This window comes from Anas platyrhynchos, chromosome 5, assembly GCF_047663525.1.
Source record: "Anas platyrhynchos isolate ZD024472 breed Pekin duck chromosome 5, IASCAAS_PekinDuck_T2T, whole genome shotgun sequence".
In the NCBI taxonomy this organism is placed as follows: Eukaryota; Metazoa; Chordata; class Aves; order Anseriformes; family Anatidae; genus Anas; species Anas platyrhynchos.
The window spans coordinates 52,192,074-52,219,710 of NC_092591.1; the positions used below are offsets into that span (position 1 = coordinate 52,192,074).

At 48.1% G+C, this 27,637-nt stretch overlaps 2 protein-coding genes across 2 annotated transcripts in view; both read left to right on the top strand.

The window, feature by feature from the left end:
- TTC17 (tetratricopeptide repeat domain 17) overlaps positions 1-2,506 on the top strand; it is a 155,351-nt gene extending 152,845 nt beyond the window's left edge. Inside the window, 2 exon segments of the mRNA XM_038179844.2 lie at positions 865-1,028; positions 1,907-2,506. The gene's annotated coding sequence lies outside the window, so the exon portion shown is untranslated.
- Positions 2,507-3,032: 526 nt separating this feature from the next.
- The window catches only part of HSD17B12 (hydroxysteroid 17-beta dehydrogenase 12), a 73,070-nt gene continuing 48,465 nt past the window's right edge, over positions 3,033-27,637 (top strand). The window contains exons 1-2 of the mRNA XM_027459191.3: positions 3,033-3,288; positions 27,586-27,632. Of these exons, the coding sequence (XP_027314992.3) occupies positions 3,048-3,288; positions 27,586-27,632 (288 nt within the window). The 5' untranslated portion in view covers positions 3,033-3,047. The remainder of the gene's footprint in view (positions 3,289-27,585; positions 27,633-27,637) is intronic.

A 27,637-nucleotide genomic window follows, 5' to 3' on the forward strand; every position in this document is an offset into this window, starting at 1 on the left:
TGTCTTGAGAGATCTGGTTCACATAGAGAGTTGTTCAGATTCCCAGGTTGGTTGGATCCCCTTGTTGGATGCTCTCCTCTGCTGCATCGTACCCTGAGGCGGGGTGTCTTAATTCGGAGCTCTGGGTTTGGGCAGAGAGACGCTGCAGTGCTAGGCCCGGTGCTGGATGTGGCCTCCCTGCGACGTGTGTGAGTAATGGTAGCAGAGGCACAAGAGCAGGATGACTGTACAGGAGAGAGAGCTGCACTTGACTTGCTGGAGTGAAAAACGTATTTGTAAAGGGATTAAATTAGTGCTGGGTACAAGAACGCCACTTAGTGAAACAAATGACTCTACTTCTTCTCAGTGGCAGGAAAAGTGACACATCCCGGGTAACCGGCGGGCCCCGCTCCTTTCTCAGTGTCCCTGCGGGGTGGATGGCACCAGAGCCGGGTGAGGAATGAGCACCAGCTCCGGCCTCCCGTGCATGAGGCCGGTGGCAGTGGTGGTGACGGTGGCAGTAGTGGTGGCAGCGCTTTTCAGCCATGGAGCTTGCAGCAAGGCCTCTCCTTGGTGCTGAGAGAGCAGGCACGTGCGAGGTACTGGGATGAGATCTCACCCAGACGTGGGACCGCTTGTGAGGTACTCACATGGCACAAAGTTTTAGGAAATAGCGACAGTAACGATTGAATATCTCTAATTATTGTCTGCTCTTTTATCTTCGTTCTATTTCTCCTTTCTGTCTCCACATCTTTTGATTTCTTCCTGTCTGTAGCTCTGCGTCCTTATTTTCATTTTTGTTTACTGTTGCTTTTTTACTCAGGCACGCACTTGCTCCTTTAGTTCTCCTAAATTCTCTTTTATCTCTCTTGTGATCTGCCGTAGAGCTTGGCCACCGTCCGTGCGATGGAGCAATGTAGCTGGGCTGTGGGTTGACTTGCGCTTGCATCACTGCAACCCCGAACCAGATTGCATCTGCAGTCATCTGACTTCATGCCCGGACTGATAAATGGTGCTGTGGAAGCGTGGATCTCGAGGGCCTTGGCAAGGTACTCGTACACATGTGCGTGCATGTTGATGTGCGAGCACATTCCAAATGTCTGTGGGCTCGATCAGCACAGCTGTCTGGGTGCACCTTTAGGCTCTGCAGCAGCCGGTGGGGAGTGAGAACAGGTCTGTGGGAAGGCCGGGATGAACCCTAGAAAGGGGGATATGCCCGTTCCCCAGGAATGTACGATGACCGTAAGCAAGAGATCTAAAACCCCTCACTTGACCTTTGTATAATTCTTTCCCTTCCAGTGAGTCCCCTTCCCTGCTGGCTGTGACTCATCTTTGTCTAAATGTAGGCTGTAAGCCTCTCAGAGGACTGCCTTTCTTGCTGAACAGAACAGCATAAAAAATGGCAATGCTGTTGAATAACCATTATTATTTTTTAACACTTTTTTTTTTTTTTTTTGAGGAGTGCCTTGCTGTATTTGTGCTTCTCTGTTAAGGGATTTATTGGTTCCCTGGGAGAACAGTGGGGCAGGTTCTTTCTGGACCCACTAAAAGGTTTTTCAGACGAGGTCTGGGGAGCAGCACGCCAACACTACCGTGGGCAGCGGACAGTGTAAGAGAAGACAGTGGGCTCTGACAGAGGCCAGCAGGTCTTTTCATAGCACCCCAAGTTCTCACCCCTTTGTGAGTGGCAGCACCCCCGTGGTAAATGCAGCCTACATGGACAGCCAGCACTTCTGTGGGCTGCCCAGTGCCTGTCTCCTTTCTTCCAGCCTCTGCATACGCTGCCAGCTGCCCAGTTCACTGCTGTTCTCCATGCTCTGGTGACCTTGGTGGTACTGTTCCCTTCCCTCCCTCACTCAAGCTGATGTTTGTCTTGGAGCGGATCTCTTCCTGAGCCTTACTGAACCGGTCCCTTTTCTCTTTGCAGATGCTTTTGCAGTATCCTGTCCCCTCGTTGTGTCATCCTCTGGAAGACAGGAGAATGAGAATCAGCGGCGTGCCAGTAACCTGCAAGCAGTTGGAGAACTCCTGTGTGAAAAAGAGCAACCATGCAGCGTGAGCGCAGCGAACTCGTGCTTCCCAACAACCTGCAGTTGCACTGTGTTCCCCCCACGGGAACTGATGCCAGATTCTCCCTCTGGTTATCTGTGTTCTTCTCTCTTACTGTAACAAATTTGTTGCTCTCCAGCTCCCACATGTTAACGGAAAAATGCAGATATTCCCCGTGCAGATTAAGCGAGGTTAACAAATTGACACTTGTAATCGAGTCCTGTCCCTGGCTGCTGCCACATGGGGCATGCACTTGGTGAGGCCTCTGGGAATTTTCCGTGTGTAGGGCACAGGATTTCGCCCTGGCAAAGGGCGCTGGCCTAAAAGGGGTAGCAAGAGGTGAGCTTTTTGGGGAAAAATGTGTAATTATTTTGTATAGGTATTTTTGGGGTGAAAACCCACCGTGTGCGCATGTTTATGTAACAGATGTAAAAAGCATTTTTTTTTCATTAAACCACCAAAAGCGGTAAGCCTCTCAGAGCCTGTTTCCATTTATTTTGTGCGTGTTTTTGTTCCCGCGGCGCTTGCTGACCACCCCACACACCCCGGGGGTGCCCCCCCCAGCTGCAGCAGCCCCAAGGGCACCCGGAAAGGCCCCGGGGGCTGCTCAGCAGGGCCGGGGGGGGGCTGGGGGTGCCGGGGGGGGGGGCACCGGGCCGAGATAGGGGCAGCGGGCGGCGGGGGGGGGGGGCGCTGGGGCCGCGTCCGGGGGCGAGGCGGGGCCCCGAGCATTTTATGAATGGGCTCATATTACGTCAAAGGGGGCGGGAGGAGAGGCTCCCTACTCGCCAATCCCGCGAGGCCCCCGCGGCGGCGAGCCAACCGCGGCGCGGCTCCGCCTTGACGGCCACCTCCCTCGACCAATGGCGGCGCGCGAGCCCTGCCGACCACGCGGGGCCGGGGCGGCGAGTAGTACGGGGGCGCGCGGCCGCTCGCTGCCTCCCCCCGCCCGGCCGGCGAGGCGGGCGGGGCCGCCGGCGTTGCCCGGCGACGGCGGGGGCCGAGCGGCCGCTCCGCCAATGGAGCCCGCGCGGGGGCGGGCCCGGCGGCGGCTGCGGGGCGGCGGTGGCCGGGAGGGCCCATTGGGGCTGGCGGCGGCCGGCGGCATGCTGCCTGCCGCGGGGCTGCTCTGGTGGGTGGGCGCGCTCGGGGCGCTCTACGCCGCGGTGCGGGGAGCGCTCGGGCTGCTGGGCGCCCTCCGGGTCTGGGGCATCGGCGCCGGTAGAGCCGCGTTGGGGCCGGGCCTGGGAGCGTGGGCTGGTGAGTGAGTGGTTGGGGGGGGCGGTTTGGGGGGTTAGCGGGTGGTGGGGGGTGGGTAACGGGAGGTTTTGGGGGGTTAATGGGCACTGGGGGGTGGGTAATGGGAGGTTTTGGGGGGTTAACGGTCGGTTTGGGGGGGTTATCAGGCACTGGGGGGCGGGTAACGGTCGGTTTTGGGGGGTTAACGGGCACTGGGGGGCGGGTAACGGTCGGTTTGGGGGGGTTATCGTGCACATGGTGTTGGGTAACGGGCGGTTTTGGGGGGTTAAGTCAGTTTTGGGGGTTAACGGGCGGTGGGGGGCGGGTAACAGTCAGTTTTGGGGGGTTAACGGTCACTGGGGGCAGGCAACGGTCGGTTTTGGGGGGTTATCGAGCAGTTTTTGGGGGTTAACGAGCAGTTTTGGGGAGTTATCAGGCGCTGGGGGCAGGTAACGGTCGGTTTGTGGGGTTGGGTAAGGGGTTGGGGATCCCCTCTTGCCCCCCGGGGGCTGCCCCTGCTGGAGGGCGCCTGCAGGGAGCCGAAAGTGCCCCCTGGAGAAATGCCCCTTTCCCTCTGCCCCCCAGCTCTTCCCCTTTGGGGTCATTGCGCCTGCTCCTGGTGCTGGGGGGCTGTGGGATGTGGTCCCTGCCCAGCTCAGGAGGGCCCCACAGAAGCTTCCCCCCCCCCCCAGGGAGCTTTTCTTTGTCCCCTCTCTGCAGAGTTCCCCCCTGGCTGGGTTTGGGGCTCCCCACGTTGCGTCCACGTGGGGTCTGTGGGCGCGGCGTGAGGAGTACGGGGAAAGTTGGTGGCCGGCTGCTCCGTGCTGTAATTCCCCCCATAAATCGCTGACAGCAGCCAGGAACAACGCCGCCCTTGTTTGGGAAGCACTTTGGCCAAACAGGCCTGGTGTGAGCGTGATGCCGAGGAGCCGCCGTGGTGGCCCAGCAGGGCCAGGGCCGTGCCTCGCCTTCCCCTCCCGGGCAGCCCTGTGGGCTAGGACCCGAGCCCCGTCCCCTCCTGGCTGCCTCTGGGGCCATGGGACGGTGACTTGTTGTTTTAGGAAGCCTCCTCTTCCTCCTGGGCAAGATGGGGGAGAAAGGCAAAGCAAAAAGCTTCCTCTCTTCAGTAAATGGTGAAATGAAGTCAAGATCCCGTGGTACTTCAGCCTAGAGGGAGCTCGGGAGGCCTCCTGTCCAGCCTCCTGCTTGCAACCAGGGAGCAAACTTTACCTTTTCTTTTCCCTGGTTCAAAATTGCAGAGCTTGTAATGAGAAATGACTTCTGCTTTCCCTTTGTTGCAACAGAAACAGTGTGTTAACTGGGGGCAAAGTTTATTTCGGCGTGCTCTTCTTCCCCCAGCGCCTTCCACACAAGCCAAGCTGAACGCTGCTCAGGCGCTGGGTGATTGCGGCGTGCCTGTTAGTGCTGATGCCTGCTCGTGTGGTGAATACAGCTGTACAGTTGTATTGGGGCCAACAAACGCTCGCGAAGATGAGCCTGCCTTAATTAGCTTCTTGGAGTTCATTCATTAATGTGCAAAAATAACCAAATGTGGGCAACTCGCTCTAGATGTCTTAAAAAAGAACTTGGAAGAGACCATTAATCAGGATGGTGCTCGCAACTGCCTCTGTCTTTCTGTAACTTATTTTTAGACAAAAACCCCACGTTCAGTCTTAAGCTGTTCTTTTCCTACGGAAGTGCTGAGCAACCACTTCCTTCAGCAGCAGCGAGGATGGGGGACTGCTCTCTACCTGTCCTTGCTGGCTTCTACCTAACAGAGCTGGGGCTGGGCTTTGCTATGCGTGGTCCAGCATCTGAAAGCAGTGATTTCTAGGGGGCTGCTAAATAAGATGTGAAAAATAAGATGTAACTGGGTATATGAGCAGTGGGGTAGACAGCGATCTCTTAACAGCCAGGTCCTTTAAAAACCAAGAATGTGCTGGGTGATTCCCAAGCTCCAGTTGACTAGGAAGCTGGGGTAGGAGCAAGCTCTAAAAAGACCTTAACAATAATCTTATTATCATACGTAATATGAATGATGCTTATATGAAGGTGAAGAAGTGACAAGTTGGTTTTTGTGCTTGTAGAGAGTTTGAATGAGATTTCATCTATACGAATATGCTTCCTGGAGGCCCTGGAAACAGAACAGACCATGATCATTAAGTTCTTGGGATAACCATAGTAAAATAACTCTGGGGATAAATCACTTCAGTGACGATTTAAGAAGTCCATACAATGCACGTTTGCTTAAGCCCTGACTAGAGTGCTAGCCAGGTAGTAACTTGTTGATAACTTTGAACAGCTTTTGCAAGCAATATTATTTTCAAGCTCCTTAGTGTTATGTGAAACGAAGCTCCATTACCTGAGTGGTTTGTTTGTGTTTCCTTTTTTTTTGTTTTCTGAAGATAAGTTTCAATCACTTGCACAAACAAGTGCAGTCACGCTGTGCAAGGACAGTTGGCAGACCCCCTTGTAAGTCGCTGCTGTGGATGAAAGCAGCCAGCCCAGCACAGCGTGTGGTGAGGCTGGGGAAACGAAGTGGGTGTCAGCACTGCTCGCACTGCTCTCTGCAGGCTGTGAGAGGAGAGGCTCGGTGACACTCCCCCTTTTCCCTGCACCTGGAAGCTTGTTTCTCTCTCGTGCTTTAGCAAAATCACTTGGTCAGGGGTTTATCATCTTCAGCACTCTGGATCTGTGACAAGAGCTGTTTTTGTAATGCTCACAGTAATACAAACACTTCTGTACTGGTCTGAAAGAAAGCACTGTCAGCCCCAAAAGCAATGCTACAAACATGTGAAAACACAGCAGCTTGCTTGTAGCTCCTGGTCGCGACAGCCCAAGTCCAACATGCAGATGGGAACATGTTACTGTGCTCTCGTGGGGTTGTTTGCAAGGTGCTTACGGAGGGTTCCTGCACTAAAATGTGCCTCTAGAAACAATCTGCTGCAAGCCTCCTAATCCTGTCTGAGCTTCCCACAAGGGCTGTGCTCTAGCACATATGGCTTTTTCTTCTTTTCCCATTTGCCATGCGTTGTTCCGTGTTGCTGATCCCCCAGCTCTCTGCCAGCGATCAGACCGGCTCCTAGTGTGTAATTTAGGTGATTTCTGCCAGTTTCTCCCTGGCCTTTCCTGCGTGCGGCTAAGCAGGGCTCTGACCCTCGTGCTCCAGGCCCTGCAGCTGGTGCCATGCACCAATCCTGCTGGGACCCGGCCGGCTCTTGGAGGGGCTCCCTGCTGGTTTACATGGTCTGGCTCGCTTGCTGGACAGTGGACAGGAGCAAAGTGTACTGGAGCCTGTTTTCTGGGATTTGGCTGCCTCTGTTTTTTTTTTTTTTTTTTTTTTTTTTTTATTGCACCATTTAAGTGCACTTTGCACTTGGCGGTTTCTGCCTGCTTAAAATGTCTGCTCGGTGGGGTTGCTCAACACCTGCTAAGCTCTCCTTTGTGCGCGTGGGTATGGGGCAGAGCTCAGCACCCAGCCGGCCGCGTCCCGGCTCCGCTTCTGCTGCCTCCCCGCGGACAGGCTCCGGTGACTCGCTGCTGGGCCTGCGCCGGCTGCTGCTCAGGCCGTGCAGCCACTGCCACCCACGGCATCAGCCCCGCTCAGCTGCATCGCCACAGCTCAACTCAGCGCATTTCCCTGCTTTGAGATATGCTTTTCTTTTTGCCAGAGAAGCCTGGACAGAATGCTTCAGCAATGCCGAAATAGTGTCACTGCGGCTTACCTCAGACTATGAGTGGGCTTTGCTGTAGTTAGCTGCAGGCACAGGTGCATGTGAAGGGGGCTTAAATGCTGTAGTGTGGTCTCTCCACCCCAAAAAGGGGGTGGTGAGAAGGGGGCGGCTGCTGTTTGCATTAATGAGGAAGGACCACCCACCTCTGGTAGCCTGAGAGAAATGCTGGGGGGGTTATTCGCCCAGGGGATGAATAGCTGTGTAATTTGAAGCAGCTTATTCCCCTCAACCTTCTGTATGGTTTAAGGTAGGAATGCTTGTAATGCAAACCTGTTCCTTGAAACTAGAGAGCTTAGGCAAGGAAGAGCCTAGGGTGGTGACTTGCTTCACTTTCTTTATATCACTTTGTTGACTGGTGTGCTTCCCTCCCCTTGGGAAGGTTTACACGAGAAGCACACAGCTGACCAGGGGGAAGGCAGGAGATTGCTTTGTGCGGAGTAGCACGGAGCTGAGCCTCAGGTAGCTGCAGCAGTCAGGCATACTGAGCTGTGCTGGGTGTTGGAGGCAACTGGATAAATGTGTGCCTGTGTGGGGAGTGCTGAGCTAGCGGGAGTCCTGAGGGTCACTCCCAGTCCGTGGGGCTGGGGACACCCTGCTGCAGGAGGGCTGACAGTGAGAAAATCTTTCCTAATGCTTCCAAAGGCCAAATGTGATTCTGCAGGCCTAGGTGTGAACATAAGCAGAGAAGCTCGTGGGCAAAGCATCTCATGTTGAGTGTGTTAAACACTCGCCTGAACAGGTTTAGGGTTGCTGCTCATGGCTTCAGATGACTTCTGTTGATCACTTATTGATAGGCTTTAGGAAACCTGGGTTCCTAGGGTAAAGCAGAACACTTTAAATACATTAATACATGAAAATGCTAGAAGTAGGGTTTCTTGGCTTCTTTAGTTTGGCCATGTCGTATGTATAATTGTGCAAAAGGGTTCTACCTTGAGTCTGTTGTTTTTTTGTCTTCTGATTATTTAACCTTAACGTAATATTTTATGAAATCTGTGCAACTTCCCCAATTCCTACGGGAGTAGAGCAGTACACCCTCACCCACAGGATGAATCATTGGCAGAGCTGGAAATCTGATCCACAGCAGAAGTCCCTCTCCAGCTAACACTGGGAAAGAGCTGTATGCAGACTTCTCTGCTGAGCTTCTGACTTACTCCTGTGCCCTCAGCAGCAGGTGGTGAAACCTGAAATCCTGGGGCTTGGCTGCAGGTTTTGGAAGAGACCTCTTGTGTAGCAGCTCTTAAAGCTGGAGATGGGATGTCCTGGAAAGCAGAGCCTTGGGAAAAGGGTGCCTGTCCCTTTGCTTCTTGACCTTGTTTTTTCATTTTTATGGTGCCCTCCCTGCTTCTGTCTCTCCACAGGTTCCTTCATATGTCTCTCGTGACTCAGTTGTCTGTCCCAAAATTGGGTGGGAGGCAGGTGTGCGGCCCAGGCTGAGGCACGCTCTTCATATGGCAGGCAGCAGCATGTGCTCTGCACACACTCCCCACCTTTGTGTCGGTTCCTAAATTCTGACCCAAGATTCTCTATTTGCTGGATTGTTTCTTCACCTTCCCCCATTTTCACCAATTCTTGTCTGGTTTGTGCATTTGGGGGCCTCCATGCTCGTGCTGCTGCTTGGCCCTGCCCTGAGCATCAGGGTGTCCTCTGGTGGGTGTAGCGATGTTCTCTGGTGTTGAACAAATTCCCTCACCCCCATTTTCATCCAGAAGTCATCCCAACAAAACTCTCGTGGTTTACAAAGAAAGAGGTGGATTTTCAAGCTGCCAGCTCTGCGGAGCTACGGAGGGATCTCGCCCCAGCTGGATCCGCTACTTCCACGCTGTCGCTGGTGGTGGTTGAAAGCAAAATGTGGAGGTTCTGATAGGAAACATTGCCTTGCCAACATGTGAAAGTAGTGTATTTGTTCGGAGGAATGTTAGCGTGACATACCAGTGTAGGCTAACTTGTTTCCATCAGTTAGTAAGCTTTGGATCGAAACCGTGTCTCCTATAAACTAACACAGAATTTATCTCCTTGCAGTTTTTTTGGTTCTAAAACTTATTTAACTTGCTTTCTTTCAGCACAAATTCTGTACAAATAGGTAAAGTAGGTTGGAGTAAAAAATTTATTGTGTTTTTATAAATACGTATTTTTTTAAGATACTATGAGGAAACTGGTATATATTTTAGCACTAGGACTTTATGTAAGCAAGGGATGTTGATCACAACTCAGTGTTCAGTCTGTCCCACGCATAGGCTTGCTAGCTGTGGGTCTTCTGCACTCTGAAGCCTTGCTCTTCAATAATTTTATTTCTTTATTTAAAAGTAACCAAAGGGCAATGATTACAATATGTTCTTGATGCAATTTGATTGATGAATTTCTTTGCTTTATGGTGTGTCTTGATAACTTTGATGCAAGCTACTTCCTCTAGCCATGGTGGTCATTTTTGGGGTGAAGGTGTTCCCTAATTCAGTAGCGTGTTAGTTTCCTGCCTGGCCTCGTCCTGGGGAAGGCACATGGGTTCTGGGCAGCGGGCTTGAAATACCATGGTCAGCCTGTGCAGAGGTAGTGGTAGGAACAACCTCCTGTGCTCTTCCTCATGCCTGGCTTCTAAAACGTGCCAGGGTGTCCTTTTGGGCCAGAAAAGAGAAGAGCAAGGGCAGGCCCCCCATCCACGTTCAGAGGAGTGGGGGGTACTGCTGGAAGCTGTTTCTAGCGCCCGTTCCCTGGGGAAGCTGTGAAGTGCTCTGATCACGAAGCTGTAAATCGAGACAGGAGAGCTGCGAGGGTAGGGTGTCCAGAGGTGTGCGGGTGGAAGGGCAGCGAACAGAAAACGAGGGATGTGGCAGGAGGCTCACAGGGTCAATGAGGGGTCTGGAGGGGTTCAACCTGTTGTGGCTGCTGCTTTCCAGAGCAGTCGGTGGGTGCTTTTGTAGTGTTGCATCTTTGGACGAGGGATGGAAACTCCTCTGAGCTTCCTTTTTTTCTGTGCTGGGGCTGGGAAGAGCTGAAGAGCCCCGTGACCCCGTTGTTTGGCAGGGGGCTGTGAGCCGGAGGTGGGAGGGTTGTGGTGAGGACCTCGGGAGCACCCAAACCTCGGCTGCTCAGCAGGAGCAGTGCCTACTGTGGCCCAGGCGTGTGACAAGGACAGCGGCTGGCCCTTGTGTGCTGTGCTGCATCCAGCCCATGCAGTGCCCACTGGTGCTTCCCCTGCCTCCCCAGTCCCATCCTCTGTGGGGAGACTCCAATCCTCCATGGGGAGATGGTGTGACGCCTCGTCTGGGGCTGGGACATTGAAGGAGGCTTCCTGCCGGCCTCGTTCCTGTAGGAAAATCTGGGAGTTTTCCACCAGGGAAAACACTGCAAGTTTTCAAGGGCTCGGAGTGAAATATAGAAGGCGTCAGTGGCTGTTGCTTTATTTAGAAACAGGAGGGGAAAGGGAGTGCCTTCCGAGCTCTTCCTTGAGTCTTTAACGCGAGCACCTATTGCGAGACAGAGCCGATGCAAATAAAACACTCAATGATTCCTAAATCGCTTTAACATACGTCTCCCCCTAATGCTTGATGGTGAGATACCGAGTGCATTTCTTGTGAGACAGCTGTTACCTTCCAAATTGATTCATCTGGGTGGGTTATCATCCCCCCCCCCCGAATGGTGGACAGAAATAATTAAAGCAAATGTAATCAAGAGTGTGGGGTGAAAGGGACGTCTGTGGAACGTAATTCCCAAATAATCACATTTTAGATAGAACAACATAAATATTCCCATGCCAAAAAATAGAGGCTAGCCTTCACATTTGATCGGTCTCTAGCGCTGTGTGTTTGTCTCTCGGCTCTACGCGACCCCCTTTTTATGAATGGTAGCTTTTGCTCGATTGAGGAGACATCGGTTCTGTGTTCCTGCTTCAAAATCTGTGGGCTAGAGGGTGCTGGCGAGCACTTGAGTAATCTTTCTGACAATGCGGAGAAGGAAGACTTTTCCGAAAGGTGTGGTTTTGAGCTTGTTTAAGCCTCTGTTCGAGAACTGCAGTGCACAAAAGCGAGATAATCAGATGACTTCTAATTTGAGCAAAACTGCAGTTGTGTATCAGGGCATGAGCTAAGATGTAAAATGCAGGCTTTAAGCAAGATATTGCAGGGTACCTCTTGCTTTTTGTCAAAGGCAGGGTATCTTTTGAAGATAAGTTTAATGGCTTTTCAACAACTTCAGACTTTGTCTTTTTTTTTTTTGTATGAGCAGTCTATTTGAATAGATCGCTCCTCATCATAATTAGGTAACTTCTGTTCTAAAGACTCCAGAAATTGAAATTATACTTGTGTTACTTCTCTACATTTTTAGGAGTTGTCTTCGTAACATCTTGGCAGCTGAATAAAGGCTTGCCAGCTACATCAGCTCTTATCTGTGGTTGCCATTGCATCTTTTTAACAGCACATTATCTACTAAATATGCTCTTAAGCCATCTTTGCCTATGACAACAGGAGAAGCTATTTCCAGCGTGACCGTGAGGGCTTCACTTTTAACAGGAATAGGGCCTGTTTAGGGCACGAGGTGCCCTGTAAGTGAACTAGTCTGCCCTGGTCTGTGCTTGGGAACTGGAGATCGGTGTGACCTGAAACTTTGGGTCTTCTCATTCGGTGGGAAGAGAGGCAGTACCTTTTACCTGAAGATAGAGTAAGATCTCAGAACCAGGAGGTGTCACTTCTCACGTGATGTGTGCTACTTGCAGGAGCCGTCTGGGCTAATTAGTGTTCTAAACCCTGCAGTTCAGTTACCTAATTCAGGTGCTGGAGGCTTTCACCTGGAGTTGTCGGATCAGTTCCAGCCCACGCTTGAAGCACGTGGATTTATCAGGGATGCAGGGGGTCAACCACCTCACCTCGAAGCTGCAGGCGAAGCACGGTCCCGCGGGCCTTGCGTGGGAGCTGTGGGCTGGGGGAAAGGGGAGCAGCCCCGCAGGCTTTCACAGCGATGTGGCAAATGTTTCTTGTCCCTGTGTGCAGGGCTGCATAAAATTCCCTGGGTGATGCTCCCCATGCAGCTGTGTTGGGGTTTCACATGCAGCACCGAAGCTTTGGTCTTGTCACCACTCGAGCTGTTCTGCAGAACCCTTATTTTCATACCTCCGTGTCCCTAGAGCTCAAACTTCTCGGCGTACAGCTTGTTTTAATGCTGCTTCTAGCCAAAATGAATAAAATATCACTAGGTGTCTTCCTGCCTCGATTTCTGTTCTATTTCTGAGCAGTTAGGACCTCTAAGAGCTGAACTCCCTGTTCCGTACGTGGCTTCTGAGTGAGATCTCTCCAAGTCTCGCTTTGTGGCCATGCTCCTTTTTCCACAGACAGGTAGAGTCCATGAGGTCTGCGGTCTGAATCTGTTTGCTGCTGGTGCCAAATGCAGGCTGTGCAGACTGGCCTGGGAAGGGAGGTGCAGACTGCCCCAGGCTCGAGTTGTTTTCTGTTGTGTGGCTGCTTAGGGAATCACCTGGCCCCGGAACAGCAGCAGGCCGGTCTGCAGGGTTTAAGTAGATCACAAGCAAAGGTTTGGCTCTACAAAAGCAGCAAAACCCAAGCTAGACGTGGGTTGTTACCCACATGTGATACATGTAGGGGAATTCCTCGTGAGCACCGAGTGCTGGCCATGACTACCTCAGACCATGATAAATGGGTGGTCCGAAATAGCAGGTAGGAGCTGCTATATATACCCTGCGTGTGGTAAGCCGAGGAGCTGAACTCGGCATGGCAGCAGGTTTGGGCTTGTGGATTTATTAATATATTGAGTATGTGACCACACACTCAAAATAGTAAGTGCTTTTTTTATGTCCCCTTTACGTCTTCCTCCCTCATAGCCCCCTGGGGATCAGAAGTCAGATAAAAGTAGCTGCTGGTGTAGTTTTGACTTCAGGAGTGCCTCTGTTTTTGGGGAGGGGGCAGCTGAAATTTCAATTTATAAGGGGTTGGTGCAAAACTTAGCAGTATGTGTGAATCTGTTGTACAGAGGTTCCCGATGGCTGCTGGAAAACCCAAAGGGTCCACAGACACAAAGGGCTGAAAAATCCCTATTCTACTTTAAAAATAAAAATAAGATTTAAAAAAAAAAAAAAAAGCTGTGGTATTTCTGGAACACTTCTTGTTTAGAGGACTTTTAGATGTTAAAACAGTCACACAGCAGAAATGTGTCTTAACAGTTGTCAATTATACACTTTTTAAAAGGTCTCTAAGAATGGAAATAGCTTTCAGAAGGATTAGTCTTTGTGGGCTTTTCAAAGTCTTCACTGAAATTCAGCAAAAAAAAACCACAACAACAATCTGTTTCATATTCTGTTGGAAAATCAAGAGGTCAGAAAATCCCTGTACGGTGTTGTGTAACTTTTTGTCATACACAGTGCAGGGCAGGTGTATTTGCTGATAGATGTGCGTATACTTATATTTTTTTCACTTGATGTGTGAAATTTGAGCCTTTCCTAGAATATATAACTTCAGAAGGGGTTATTTCTGTGTGTAATATGCTGGTGCAGAGAAGGGGAAGGTGACAGCAGAGGGTTATTCTGTTTCTTGTAACGTGTTTTAATATGGCTTGGGCTCTTAAATGAAAGGCTCTGGGAGAGCCCTTGCAGCTATTGCATCACTTGCTAAAAATAGCATCTGTACTGCATAAGGCAGCTTGTCTGCAGTGTGGATAGACTCGAGACATTAGGGTTTCTTGTGAATGATGTTCAGTCATTTTTGCTTCTCGGCTAAGCAGGTTTTTTAGTCTTAATTTTGAGGCAAAATGAAGTAAAAGGTTTTCTTGTTTTTTTGTCCCTGGGGGTGGGTTGGGTTTGGAAGTAGCAGTGTCCACAGTTCTGTCTGCAGCATGAGGCTAAAAATATATTTTTAATCTCACTAAAGCTACAACTTAAAGACACTGATAAATATGTTGTTATATTGTAATTTTCTGGGGGAGGAGAGGAAAGAATTGCTTTGTGCAGCACAAGGTAGTCTGCCATCCTCATCAATCACCTCAAATTTAGGAGTATTTTTTAAATTGCAATTATACAATGCCAACAAAGTATAAAGCTAATCTGAATTCTTACTTAAAATAAAAAATCTAAATCCTTTCCCTTGAAAATAGAAGGTATGTTCTACAGTGATTTTTTTCCTCTCTTATTCTGAAATCTTAGTCAAGCTGTACCAGCAAGGGAGTGTGTTTGTATTCCAGTGGTGTTGCTGAACCAGACAGGTCTGCAGCACAGCATTTTATTTTTAGACTCTAGGTTGCCATTTTTATCCTGTAAAAAATATTCATCAGCGTCTGGGTGACAGGCCATCAGTTTTTATAAATGTGTCAGACCACGTTTTTTCCACCTCTCTCTCCCTCCTTCTCCTTTTATGCCCTGCTGTATACAATCCCTTTTGGGGGGAAAGGGAGAGGGGTGCAGATTTTAATTCATGCACTGGATTTTTCAATTCACAGATCTTTAGCGTCACCCGGTTCATTCATCTTCTGTGCTCGGCTGCTTACGCAGCTTCGCTTATTGTCTGTAATGGGTGAACTGCTCGGGTGGATAGAGCTAGAGGGGTGGGAGGGGGAGATGGCTCTGGGGCTCCACTGATTCCATCGCCGCGCACCCCCAAAACGCACGGATGTGGCCATGGCAGCACTGCCGAGAAATACCCTGAGCCTCTATGTGAAGCTATCTATCGGGAATAAAATGACTCCTGGAGACGCTATTCAAGATCTCCCTGCTGTAAATTTGTATAGGTCAGATGGCTTCTGAAAATAGCAGTGGGGACACTTCTCGTGGCCTGGGATGAGAAGGGGCTAGTGCATGCTGGTAGGAGCTTTAAGGGATGAGCTTTTAGGAAGTTTAGGCAGTGACTCTCAGCAAGCACGAATCTGTAGCATAAATTTCCTCTCGTGGCAGGAGTGCCACGTGCTACGGGTGCTTGCTTGCATTGAAGACCTCCTCGTTGTGGCTGCCCCATCTGTCCACGGGTAAACTTTCCTCTTCCCTGGTCCCCAGGGAAAAATGGAGATTCGGTGTGCTTAGACTCCATGTGAGCACGTTAGCTTTCTTTAGCAGGGGAGGAAGGGTTGGATTTTAATCCTATTTATTTGTAGAGGCACTGTAGACTTGAGACCTTCCTACGAAGGATTCTCAGGTCCGATCATGCACCTTTTGTCTATGCACTTATATAATATGGAGCATGTGGAGTGGTCGATGTGGTAACCTCCCTACGTGTGCGTAATTAAAAAGTAGCTTATCAGAGGTATGCTTTATCAATTATATTTCTGCTGTGCAAGATAACGATATGCATTTCTTGGGGTTAAAACATGTCTTTGCTTTTACACAGATAAGTAGCTGTCCTGATTTGTGATGTTCATTCCTGAAAATGGAACTTCTTCCCCTTCTCATTTTATATGCTAGGGTTTGTAAGCCCTGGGAAAGTGGCCCTTTGGAAAAAGATGGTGTGGTAGGTGGTACCCATGATACCCAGGTTGGATAAATGTTATTGGAGAAAGCAGTGTAAGGAAGAAACACTTCAGTGACCGCATGAAGTGAGCACAGCCGTGGCTGGTCCAGCATAGCTCCACCACGTATGAGGCTGCTTCTGTGCAGGAGGGCTGAGGAACAGGACGGTGCAGCCGGGGCTGGGTTTATGGTTCCTGAGCTCTCCAGATTCTCCAGGGAGATGACTTGGGTCTGGATGGCCTTATCAGCTCAAAGCTGGCACAGCTGTATTACGTGATTGCTGGCCCCTGAGAGTGTCTGTAGCTCTCTCTCTTCCCAGAAAGCATCCACTCATCTTTCCCAGAGAATGTTTTGTCTTGGGCACAGTGACCCACCTAGACTTAGGTGCTGCAAGCGTTTCTTATCTTTGGCACAAGGCAGAGTGCAGATGAGGGTGATGAAGAAGTGTCTGAGCAGTTCTGCAGCTTGGGGGTTCATTGGAGCTGGATTTTATTTTATATTTTTTTTGAGGTCTTGCAAATTACCATCTATAGTGTCGCTGTTTTCGTGTATGCTGTGCTCCCTGGTTTTCCTATTTTTGGTGTATTGTTGATGGACTGAAACTTTTTCCAGCTCGCACTTGAAGTAAGGATTTTAATCATGGAGATGGAAAAGGAGCATGATTTTTCTAGTAGATGGAGTACCTTTAGATCACTTTGATGTTTTAAATGTATTTAATCACTTCTTAAAATCTGTTTTCTATCTGCAAGCCTCTAGTCAAAAGACATTCTGATGGACTTCTATCACAGGGTTGCCTGAATGTCTAACCTTAAAACGTTTTTATATGCTAGATTTACCAGTTTAATAAATACAATGACTTGGAAGTCCACAATGTTAATTGAAAGGATGGAAGGAGAGCTAAGTGATCAGTGTCACTTACTGTGATTAGGAGCTGGTAGAGAAAGCACCAAATCCAAAGCTTGCACTTCACTTCCAAAAGGATTCCCATGCAGGGTGTAGTTCATCTGTGTAGCTTCGTGTTGCAGTCTGTATTAGATGCTAAAGGCTGATACTGATTTAAAGAAAAAATACTAGTGCAATGTATCTTGATAGCTTTTTCTCCTACGTATCTGTGCAAAATCTCCAGCTGTAGTGCACCAAATCCTGAAGTCACTAGCTGGAAACAGAAAGGGTATCCTGGAGAGGGGTATTGCTGTGCTTGGCCTCTTCTTAAACTCTCTCCCCAGCACCACCAGAGACCAAGTCTTGGGTACGTTGGATCACTCTTCTGAGGTGGAAGGTCTGTTCTTGGGATACAGCTCTTCCTCTGAGGGAACAGGTGAATAATAACCGGGTGCTTTTATGAAGTTAGCTGTGGTTTTTTTTTTCTAGTCCCCCGATGCTTCAGGATGTGCCGTGACTGTACTGAATGATGCATTAGGCTTGAAAATGTACTCAAACCTTCATTTAAAGGGTTCTTCGAGACCATGTTTTGTATAATTCTGAATAGTTCAGGACCTAATTATGAGGCTATGAAATGTCAACCAACATTTGAAAGCAATAGAGAGAAGGTTTTCTTTAGCCAATGCATTATGAGGTCTCTTATGAGGTACAGCAAAGAATTACGGCTTTTAACACCCCCAATGTGATCTTAAAAACCTGTCAGATGGCTTCATTGCTTCATTCATGCCCCAGATTTGTTTGGAGGCTGATGAATTCACTGCAAATATGGAGATGCTTGTGGAAGGTGACTGAAGTTACTGCCAGCATGAATGATGGTGGGCTGACAACACCTCTGTCAGTGGCTACCCAAGTAGCTTTACATCTCATGCTGACCGAGCTCAGCACTGAAAAGCTGTTCTCCACCTCGTGCCTTGTGCTGATGTGCTCTGGTTAAATGAGGAGAGTATTTTCTGTACCTGTAGCATAAGGGCTGCTCTCCCCTTTCTTTAGGCGCTCTTAAGGATGGACAAGTTTGGTGGTTTTTCATGTTTCTGAGGGGGAGACTGGGAAATACTTGCTCTAGCTTGCTTTGGCTCAAATGCAGAACTGATCAGTGGCCTGTATCATGGGGTCATGGGGCTGTTTGATGGATGTGGAAGCCCAGGAGGATAAAGGGAACCTCTCTCTGCCTGTCTTCTGCGTACAAAAGTGCTCACCAGCATCCTGTTACAAATGCAAGAACTTTGCTACTTTCAAGGTTTTGATTTGGGAAAATCTGCAAAAGTCAGGAAGTTCAGATTCTGCTGTTCTTAAGGGGAGAAGGGAATGTCCCTGCTGGTCCAACCCCTTCGTGATTCAAATCTTGTTTATGCAGTCGAGCTCCTGAGATCAGCCTCAGGTCCGTCAGGACCACCATGCGTTCATCTCCTGTATCTAGCTGCAGCCAGCCTCAGTCTTGTTAAAAGATGAACAGAGATGCTGGAAGTCAAATTTTGCATTGGGATGGGGAAAAAGCATTTTTCTACTATCTCCTGACGATCTGGGAGAGTCTTAGAAGCATGGGATTAATGCTGTGTTTCAAAAACAATCAAACCGCAGTCAGGTTTGTTTTGTTTTCCATTTTCCCTCCAGTCCATTGAATTGGATACTAATGAACACACCAACTCCTGCTGCAAGTTTTTAGTTCTGTTTGCAGAGTTAACGTCTGTCGTGCTCTGCACTGCTGTCGTGTACCTCGAAGCTCCTTCAGCAGTTCAGCTTCCTTGCCTTGTGGTCTTCAAAGTCATATAGGGAATTTTTTCTCCTTTGAGACATCCTCGTTTCCAGGAGTGCTTGTGACCACCTTCTATTTTCTTCCCCATGTTAATCTGAGCTTTTCCTTTTCTGGTGAGCTCACGAAGAGCAAACAAAACCCTTTTAAACTCATCTCCCAAAATAGGCAGCTCTTAATCATCTTAGCAGCCCTTTTTCGCGACTGTTCCCATTTATATTACTTAAAATGTATTATTGCTTTCTATTACGACGGGAAACACCTCGGTGGCTGCAATAAGGTTATATAAGTTGTCTTCATAGCTGCATCAGAATGGCAGTTTATAGTCCCTTTTATATGCAACCACTGCACCCCAGGTACCTTTCTTCCATTGCCTACAATCGTCACCTCAACTCCAAGCAAAGTTAGTCTCAAGAGCACGACTTGACATCTGGTACTGCCATGTCACTGGGAAGTGTCTGGTAATATCGTGGCTTTATTACCATGGTCTATAAACTCCTCTCACTCCGTGCGGTGGGATGCTGCGATCCTTTTTAGCAGTTAGGTTGTCTGGGAATTGCATAAAGCATCCCCTTCTTTGTGCAGTGGTCACCGATACCAGCACTGAACGGGGTCTGTGCTGAGGTCAGTCTGAAAGGAGTGTAGCTAGTACTTTGTTCCTACCCTGGTAAATTCTACCCTTTTTTTTTTTTTTTTTTTTGGTATGAGCAGTTGTAGACTCCTCCCCAGCTAGTTCCTGACGGTATTTTAAGATTCTACATTTGGTCCCAGTCACCTTCACACTAGTAGTTTCCTATGGTCGTGATATAAAATGATTTTCTCTTGCCTCATGGGTTTGGAGCATTATTCTTGTCTAAGCTAATCACACTTTGAAAAAAAGAAGTTTGGCACAGATTGCCTTTTGATTAAAAATGGATCTCGTGTTGCATTTGATCCCAGTCTCTGCTTTTTTCTGTGCTCCCGATTATTCAGAAAACTTGCGTAGCTTTGAGTTCAAGCGAATGCAGACATAACTTGCCAACATCGTGTTAGCCTTGTGTATTCTCAGGTGTTGGGTCTTGTTTGTTGCCATGTCACCAACTCCGATTTATTTTTCTGCCTGTCACAAATATATAGTGAAGAGAAAAAATATCAAACTTCTAGTGACTTCTCGTATGGATCCTCCTTCTAGTCTTGCAGGCTTCAAACCTGGAGGCTCTTCCACTGGCTTCTTTGCTCCTTCTCAGAAAAGCAATTTATCTATGCATAGTTCCGAGCAAGCACGCTAAAAGCCTTCAGATGGTGCCAGTCCTGAGCTATCTGATCTTTAAAATTCACTGTTTGTGCTCTCCTAGAGGCAGGAGGAATCACCAAAGGTGCTGGGAACAACCTCCGTGCATGCGCTTTCTTGGAGCGGTCATGCTCGGTGTGACAGTGAATGTCTGTCACGTATTTCACAACGAAAACCACGTGAGAGCTTGTTTTTGCCCAATATTGGTGACATGCAGCAACTCTTGGGGTAGTCTTACTGAGCAGAAGCATAACTCTGAGCTGGGCGTGGGGTGCTGCGGGAGCTGCTGTGCTTGGGAGAGAAGAGGAGAAAGTTCCCCCCGTCCCCCAGACCCCGTGCCCATCGCACAGCCCCCGGGGCCAGCTGGGGGAAGAGACCTCACGGCAAAGGTTGGAGTTCAGTGTGGGTACAGGGAATCCCCGGGAGATGCAGCGCAGGAGGAATGGGAGCTGAGAGCACGTAAATGTTCCCCGTGGCTTTCGTGAGCTGCTGTGTGTGCACGGCTTTCTCGCTGGGCTTTCTAGATTGCTTCTAGCTCTCAAGTCTAAAGAAATCTTAGGAGTGTGCTGCCCCAAAACCTTTCTTGCTGTAGTTCTGGATGAAATGGGAACTTGTCAGTGCTGTGATATTTATAGAATATTTTTCTACCCACAATCCTAGCTCCTAGACACAAGCTGTTACCAAGTAAGTGTTTGGTTCTGGGAATTGAACCTCTTTCTGTAGCCTGTCTTTTCAGAGCCTGACCATTAGGCGTTAGCTCCTTTGTGCAGGAAAAAAACCCTTTACATGTAAAAAATACACAGAAATTCTGCGATTTCAGATGAGATGCAGATGATCTTTCTGATGAGGCTCCCTAGTTCAGCAAATGAAGCCAGGAGCAGAAGCGAAGTTAGTGTTATTTTTGCCCCAAGTTTTCTGTTTTTATTTCATAAAAATGCAGGGAGTTACTGCCGTCTTATTAACTTGCAGCCGGCATGCTTATCTTCTTTGTTCTTTGTTAAATATGAGCTGGCATGTGTTAGACTGCGTTAGTGTTCACTCTTTGGGACTTCAGTGGTTTCTAAATTTGGCATTGCTAAGCCGGTGCCCTGTTTGCTTGAATCAATTGGGGCTGCTATTTTTAGCAACAAAAGGGAATTGAAATAGCAATTTTCTTTCCATGTAATAGATCCCCAGGAGGAATACTGATGCAAGCTCTCTGTCATTCCATATTCTCCCCTTCCCCAAAAGCACTCAGACGAAAGGCAGCTGTCACGGTTTGCGGCTGTATTAATCTTTAATCAATCGAGTGTTTTCTGCATTCAGGTGTTCAGGGAAAAAAAGGGTCACGACGAGGATCTGCCTAGAATAACTAAGCACTCGTGCATAGGCTGTGCAGTCAGGACTCGGTGGGTAACGGCAGGGAATAGACAGAGCAGCTAAAAATAGTGTTTGCTTCCAGTGTTTCTCCAGTCTATTTTTGATGCTTGATTTTGATAAGGTTGATTGGGCTCTTACTAAAAATAGCTGTTCCTAGCAAGCTGAGGACAAAAAGTAGAATATTTTTAACCAGCGCAGACTAAAGTACTTTTGTTGGCTGGAGATAATCTAGAAGCTCGGTATTGGTCAATTGCCAGTGATTTATATAAATCTGTAATAGATGAAGCGCTGCTTGATGCCAAGCAGGGATAGTCTCTTCTCCCCTTGCCAGCTTTTGTTTTCCCCAGGAGCTGTCATATTCTTAATATAGCCTCCGTGTTTCGTAGCAGAAGAATCTCGACTCTTTAGTTATTTATGCATTGTACTTTAAACCTCTGCTAAGGTTAGCTGTGCTGGGAAGTTTCTCTGAACTGCATTGCTTTAAAAAGCCACGCTAGCTTCCTAGTTTATTCCTTTTGCTGCTGTCTGCTGCAGCTGGGGATTGTGCAGCGATGTGACAACCTCGCTGCTGTCTCCAGCCTGTCTTGCAGGACCAGGGGCTGCTCTTCTACAGAAGATGTAGCTGGGAGAATTGCTCTGCAGTGGCCATTTTGACAACAAATTTGAATCCCTCTCGGTGGGTTGGAGCTGTAGCTGAGCTGCCCTCCTTCAGATAGGGCTGTTAGCTTGATTTTTATTTATTTATTTATTTTGGCAGGAAGAAAGCAGCTGTTCCCAAACTGCAGGACCCACATCTTTCTAGGGGGAGTGATGTCGTTAGTAGCTTGAGTCCTCCTTCTAGGCAATGCTGTGCATGAGTGCATCTGCAGTACTTTGAAGGATCACCTAAAAACTTACTTCTCTTAATGAGAACAGGAAAATGGCCAAACTTAAATGAATTTGTAGTTCTAGGAAGCCAGTAGAGAGCACACATAATAGTTGTTAGCTTCATTGTGCAAGGAGTATGCCTGGATACAAGCATTCCATGTTTTTTCTCCATTAGGCAACTCAAAAAGCTTACTTTGCTGTAGAAAACGTGTTTGTATCTGAAGGCAGGCTTGATCGCTTTAAGCTTTGTCTTCACTGTAGTCTAACCTTGAATTGGGGAGTCACGAATCTCTAATCTTGTTTCAGCGTGAGTGCTCTGCAGAGCTGCAGTCGGATTCTCTGCGCTTGCCGTTGCTCGCTCGCTCTCCCCATATAAACACTGCTCCTTGCTCCTGTCGTGAGACAAGATGATTTCTGCATGCCTCCCTCATGCTTTACTGCACCATTCTGTGCTTTTGTTTTCAGATGTCCTGGCTGGATAAGAAGCAGATGAAAATGCTCGTTCAAGGCCTCGAATATTCACTCCAATTGGTAACCAGGCTGCCATGGTCTGCCAGGTGCTGCTTTTGCTGGTCTGCACGATGCAGTCACCCTTTTAACAGCAGACAATGGCCATCCAGTAAACCTCTCACGAGGTGGTGGATGGATGTTCTCTAGGTCACCTCGTGCTTGGGAAGGTCCTGCACACATCTAGCCATGGGGTTAATGAAGGATGCGGGTGCTACTGGAAGCATTCACTTATTGACCCCTTTGTAACCCATCTGGGAAAAAAATATCTTCTACTTTATAGTCCCTGAAGCCATGTACCACTGGGCATATTGGTCTTCTTCTGAACTGAAGTCACCGCCTGTGTATGCAGCGTGTTTTGTAGGCCTGGTCTGAGGCCCTCAACAGCAGGAGAGCTCTTCCCTTTTAGTGCAGAGCAGGCATGTCCCTGGCCACTGAGCCTGATTATCTTTGCTCCTTGTTTGTCAGGGGTTACCTTGAGTTTGGTACCAGATTGGAGATGGTACGAGTGCTTGTGAACTGTATCATGGCTGTGGTATGTGCCAGAAGCTGTGAAACACGAGGAGGCAAAGTGGCTAGATGGCACTGAGGTTTAGAGAGTTGTGTCTACTGATAACTAGCCCTGTAGTGGAGGTTATGATGGGTTCCTGTGTATTTTTATCTTAAATTGAAGAGATCATTGGAAGAGGTCAAAAATGTTTGAGTAAACTCAAGGTGGAAGTTGTGAAGTGATCTTTTTGCCATACAGGAAGCAAAACTCTGGCACAGTCTTCAGGGCAAAGATGCTGTACTGTCCTAAAGTGGAGATGGATTTATACAATCAGTTTCATGATGTGGTGGGGATCTAAATGGAACTAAAAACATAAACTGGTGATACGAGTTCTTGTGCAGGTGATTTGTTAGTATATATGTAATGGGAATTGAAAGGTCTGGAGACTTTCTGTACCATATTTGCTGTGGTGTACTTAATCCTGTATTTTAGGACTTTGATTAGCTGCTTGTAAAATTCTGCAGTAAATACCCCGAGGTTTTAGAGAATAAATTCTGGCCTTTTTCCTCTGCCTTCTGATGGTGTGCTGAACGCGGCAAGCAGTGCTCCAAGTGACATCGATACCTCTTAGGGAACCCAGGTGCACATCTTGCTCACGTGGCTGAAGCTGATTAAATCATGGGAGTTCAGGTTAGGAAGGTTTTCTCCTCCTCCCAAGCCTGGCAGTTTGACTGGACCATTGCACTTCCTACTGTAGCATGCATTGGGAAACTTTCTGCTGTTGCACAGACCTGAGATCTGTGATCCTGAGCTTTTCTGTGCTCTTCCTGTGGCATTGCCTGTGGTCAGAGATCAAAGGTCCTACATTTGTTGGGTGTTCTTTCTTGGGTGGTGTGGATACAGGGCAGTGAATAACTGTTCGTTAACTCTTCTGTGGATAACAACTATTAAATGAATAGTTTTTGATTGCAAGGGCAAGGAGCTGGAGTCGATAACTTAAGTCATCTTTTAGTTATTCATTCTGATGGAATAAGAGGCTTGATGTTAATAGGACACAAGTGGAAATACACCTGCCACGTTCATTGTACACATTCATTTTAAGTTCACGTTCCAGCGAGACCAGCCGTATCTTTGCATGTGTTTCCCACTGATGCTCTGGCTGCCACCGAAGCTGACAGCATAAAACACAAAGCTGTCGAATACTAGACAAAATCTGTTCGTTGCTTTTCTGTGCGATGCTTGCATGTGTTGTTTTCCCCCTGCCCCCCAGTTTTGCAGAAGGTGACAGTAAATGCTGCTTGAGTGATGATTCTGCAGATCCACGGCTCTGTGAGTGCCAGAGGCTGTGGCATCAGGAGGAGGAGAGTAGGGGCTGGAGCTCAGTGATCCTATAGACAGGAAACATCTGGATTGTCTGGTGCCTCTGTCTTCAACGTTCCTGACTCTAGAATCTGCACTGTTATTACTTAATTGTGTGTTTAAAATTAGTTGTTGCCGGACACTGCATATTTTTTAATAATACTGAATTTCAGGGCTTGGGAGAAGATACTTTGGTATTCTAGAGAAATTCTTAGCTTGTAGTGATGATTGGTACAGGCTTTTTGAACTAAGCATATGAAAAACTTCATTCAGCCAGAACCTGACATACAAACAGATTTTATTATTTTTTTTTTGCCTAATTAGAAAATGCAACTTGCTACGCCATACATATGGCATAACCTCCTCTGGTGGGGGGCACAGATAGCACCCCCTATTGCTTTTTCTGGGGACCTAGGTACTACATTGGAAGTTCCTCTTTATCTGCTTACACCATAGAAAGGCTGTATCCAAAGCCTTGATGGATTTTTAAGTCACTTATAAGTCACCACAGTGGTAGTCAGAGAAGTGTGGTGTGGCCTGAGAATCTGTTGGGCATGCAGTCTAATTATTTTGTAAAACAGCTTGTGTCCAGAGTTGCTGGACGCTGGCTAGTGATACCTTCCTGTGGCACAATGTCCAGCCCAACACAAGCCAATATGCCAGTTTATTGAGTGATGGCATTCTCTGTTTTCAGGGTGTTTTATGTTACTTGATGCCTTTCCTCATTTTCCCTTATTTCCTCAACAGCCCCAAAAGTCGGGGGAAGATGGGTGTCGACACCTTTGCCTAAAATCAGCCAGTGCTTTGGTCCCAGCTTCCATTCAGACAAACTTGAATTCAGTCGGCTCCTACACGAGCTTCCTGGGCATTCTTCTCGCTTCCCTTCGGGAGACAACAGATGGCTGAAGTGGGAAGCTCCTGCAGCTAGTCTGACTACCGAGGAAATGTGTATAGTCACACTTAGGAGCTGGTGCAGCTTTCTTGCACAGACAATAACTTATTCCTACCCCGCTTGCTTTGCCTTCTTTCAGCTCTGCCAACTGCAGTCAGCTTGTAACTTCTTTGTTGGAAGGCAGTCTGGAGAAAAAACAAAATTGAAAAGCTTACTCCGCACTTGGACTGAAACTAGCTTCAACACATCCGGGTGGTGATTGAAATTTAGTTAAACTGGTGCGGTTCTGGATGTAGCCAGCGTGGCTGAAACTGCAACACTTGGTTTCAGAATGGCAGCTAGAGATTTATGTCATCGATGTGAACACTAAGTGCCTTGCTAATGCACAAAAGCTCTTCCTACTGCCCTCTCCGTCCCCGTAGCATTCACGCTTAAGGCAGTCCAAAATGTGGAGGAATGTGAGATGGCTGAACCTTGACTTCTGTGACGTTTGTCCAGTTTGGTTGCCCTCACCCCTCCCGTCTCCTTGCTTTCAGAACATCAGGTGTAAGCGTTATTCTCTGCTCCCAAAGTACCTCTTTGGGCATCCTTCCTGACCCAACAAGGTGCTCAGTAGGGCCCTGTAAGTGGGGAGCTCCTGCAGCTTGCTGGCTGGACTGGGCCCTTTTTTTGTCCGCGCTTGCCATCACAGTCCTCCAGTGCTGACCTCCATGCACCTTAATGTAAGTCATGGCCCAAGAGTTTCTTCTTTTTGGTGGGATTTTGCAGTGTTTTTCATCATTTACCTGGATCATAACTAATTTCCTAAAAACGGAGCAAATGTCCTGTTACTTGTAGGTCAATTTGAACACCCTGATCTCCAGCTCAAGCCTTATGCTCCAACCAATTCTACTACAATTACTTAAGCAATGGATCGAATAACTGGGGCAAATATCTGGGATTGAAATTGTATTTGCACTCTTGTAAGCCTTTGAAGTGTTACAGATACTTTTCTAATCCCTGTCTTACAGAGCGCACTTTCTCACTTCCTCAGCTTCAGTTGCTAGAGGCTGACCAACGAGGGATGTCAGAAAACAAAACACTGCTTAAAAATGCTGAGCTTGTTATCCGGGAGCAAAACTTCTAAGTCCATGAGTTTTGAGTTGGAAGGATGAGAAACTGTCAACAAGTGCTAGGTTGAGGGGCTGCTCTGTAGATGCATCACTAATTGGAACAAGGAGGCAACCCATTTCCAAAAGTCGTTGAAGCTGAATGCCTTTCAGATTGGGCCAACTTGAATTATGGCCAATTATTGCTGTAAGACCAGCAGGGAGTGGTGCTGGTGCAGGTTTTCTCTATGTTCTTGCTTATTTCATTGTTTTGTTTATGGATTATCACAATTGATTATTGCTTCATGTGAAGCCTGAGGTCAGCAATGCTGAAATTGAAGCCTGGCAGTGCTTGAACTAAAGGGAAGGCACCGTCTTGCAGGGCTGTGCTGCCTGCTGGATAAGTGGGTAACAATACTGACACAAGCCTGGCTGCCAGCTAGCGGGTGCCTTGAATGTTTTCTCCAAGGTCTGCCTCTTCCCATCATTTGGACCAGTGCTGGGACCTTTCTAAATGTGGATTTGTTTCTACAAAAAGATTTTACTTGCACTTGCCTAATTATAGTGGGATGGGAAGCGACAAAGCAGCGTGAGACGCACGTAGGGCTTTCTCAGTGAAATTAGTGGGGGCTGACAAGGCAACAGCTACAACTCGGGTAGCTGCAGCAGCCTGTGCCTGCAGGATGTGCTTGTGTGGGCATCTCTGCCGTATTGCAGCTACGGCATCTTGCGACTAAACTTGGAAACCAGGGGAGGGATAAATGTAGGAATGTGTGCGTTCGTGTTTGGGTAGTACTCAGAGCCGTGAGGGGCACCTGCATCGAGTCACCTGCAGACACGTCTGGTTTTTAGCCTGTTTAAACAGTGGCTGGAGGAGCAGCAGCTTCTGGGTGGAGGAATTGCTGTTTAGTGAGTACACTGAGATGATCAGCTACTGGTGTGGTGAGAGCCCTGGAATAATCCGTCAAACTAATGGCATGTTGAGTCACTCAGTGATTCTCAGCATGTGGTAAGGAATCCTAGAAAGACTTGAGGCTTGACACAGATCCCAGTCCACCCACAAGTGGAAAAGTTTGAACTCTGGATGCCCAGCTTGTGACTGGCTGCATCAGTCAGGCACACTTACTGGCACGATGGTCACAGGGGTCTGAAAACTGCTGGGGAGTCATTCAGCAGATGCCTTCTGCTTTGAGACGTGTCGTAAAATGTTTGTTTTATTCAATTCTCACAGGCTTTAAGAAGCTTTTTATTTTGCTATATACTAAAAACTAAGTTGAGAGCAGGTTTAGTAGTCATAACTGAGCTTTTTCAGTTAAATGACTTTTTAGAAATCTGTCAAGCCACAAAACTTCTGAAGAAGCACAGGGGGCCAGAAACCTGGCATGGGAAGAGGTGCTGAACATAATTCTGGAAACAACTATTAGCTTCCTAACTCTCCCTTCCTCTGCTTTCATATATATGGACAGGCTAGTGTGAGCTCCCTCAGAGCTTTAGTAAATTTTTAAATTGCACACCTGTTCCAGAGACCCATATGTCTCTTGGCTGGGATGAGTACTTGCACAGCCTAATGAACACCCATTTTAGTTATGTCTGTGAAGCAACTAATGGATATCCATCTTTCTTTCCTAGTGGTCACAGGAGCTACTGATGGGATTGGAAAAGCCTATGCAAAAGAGGTAAG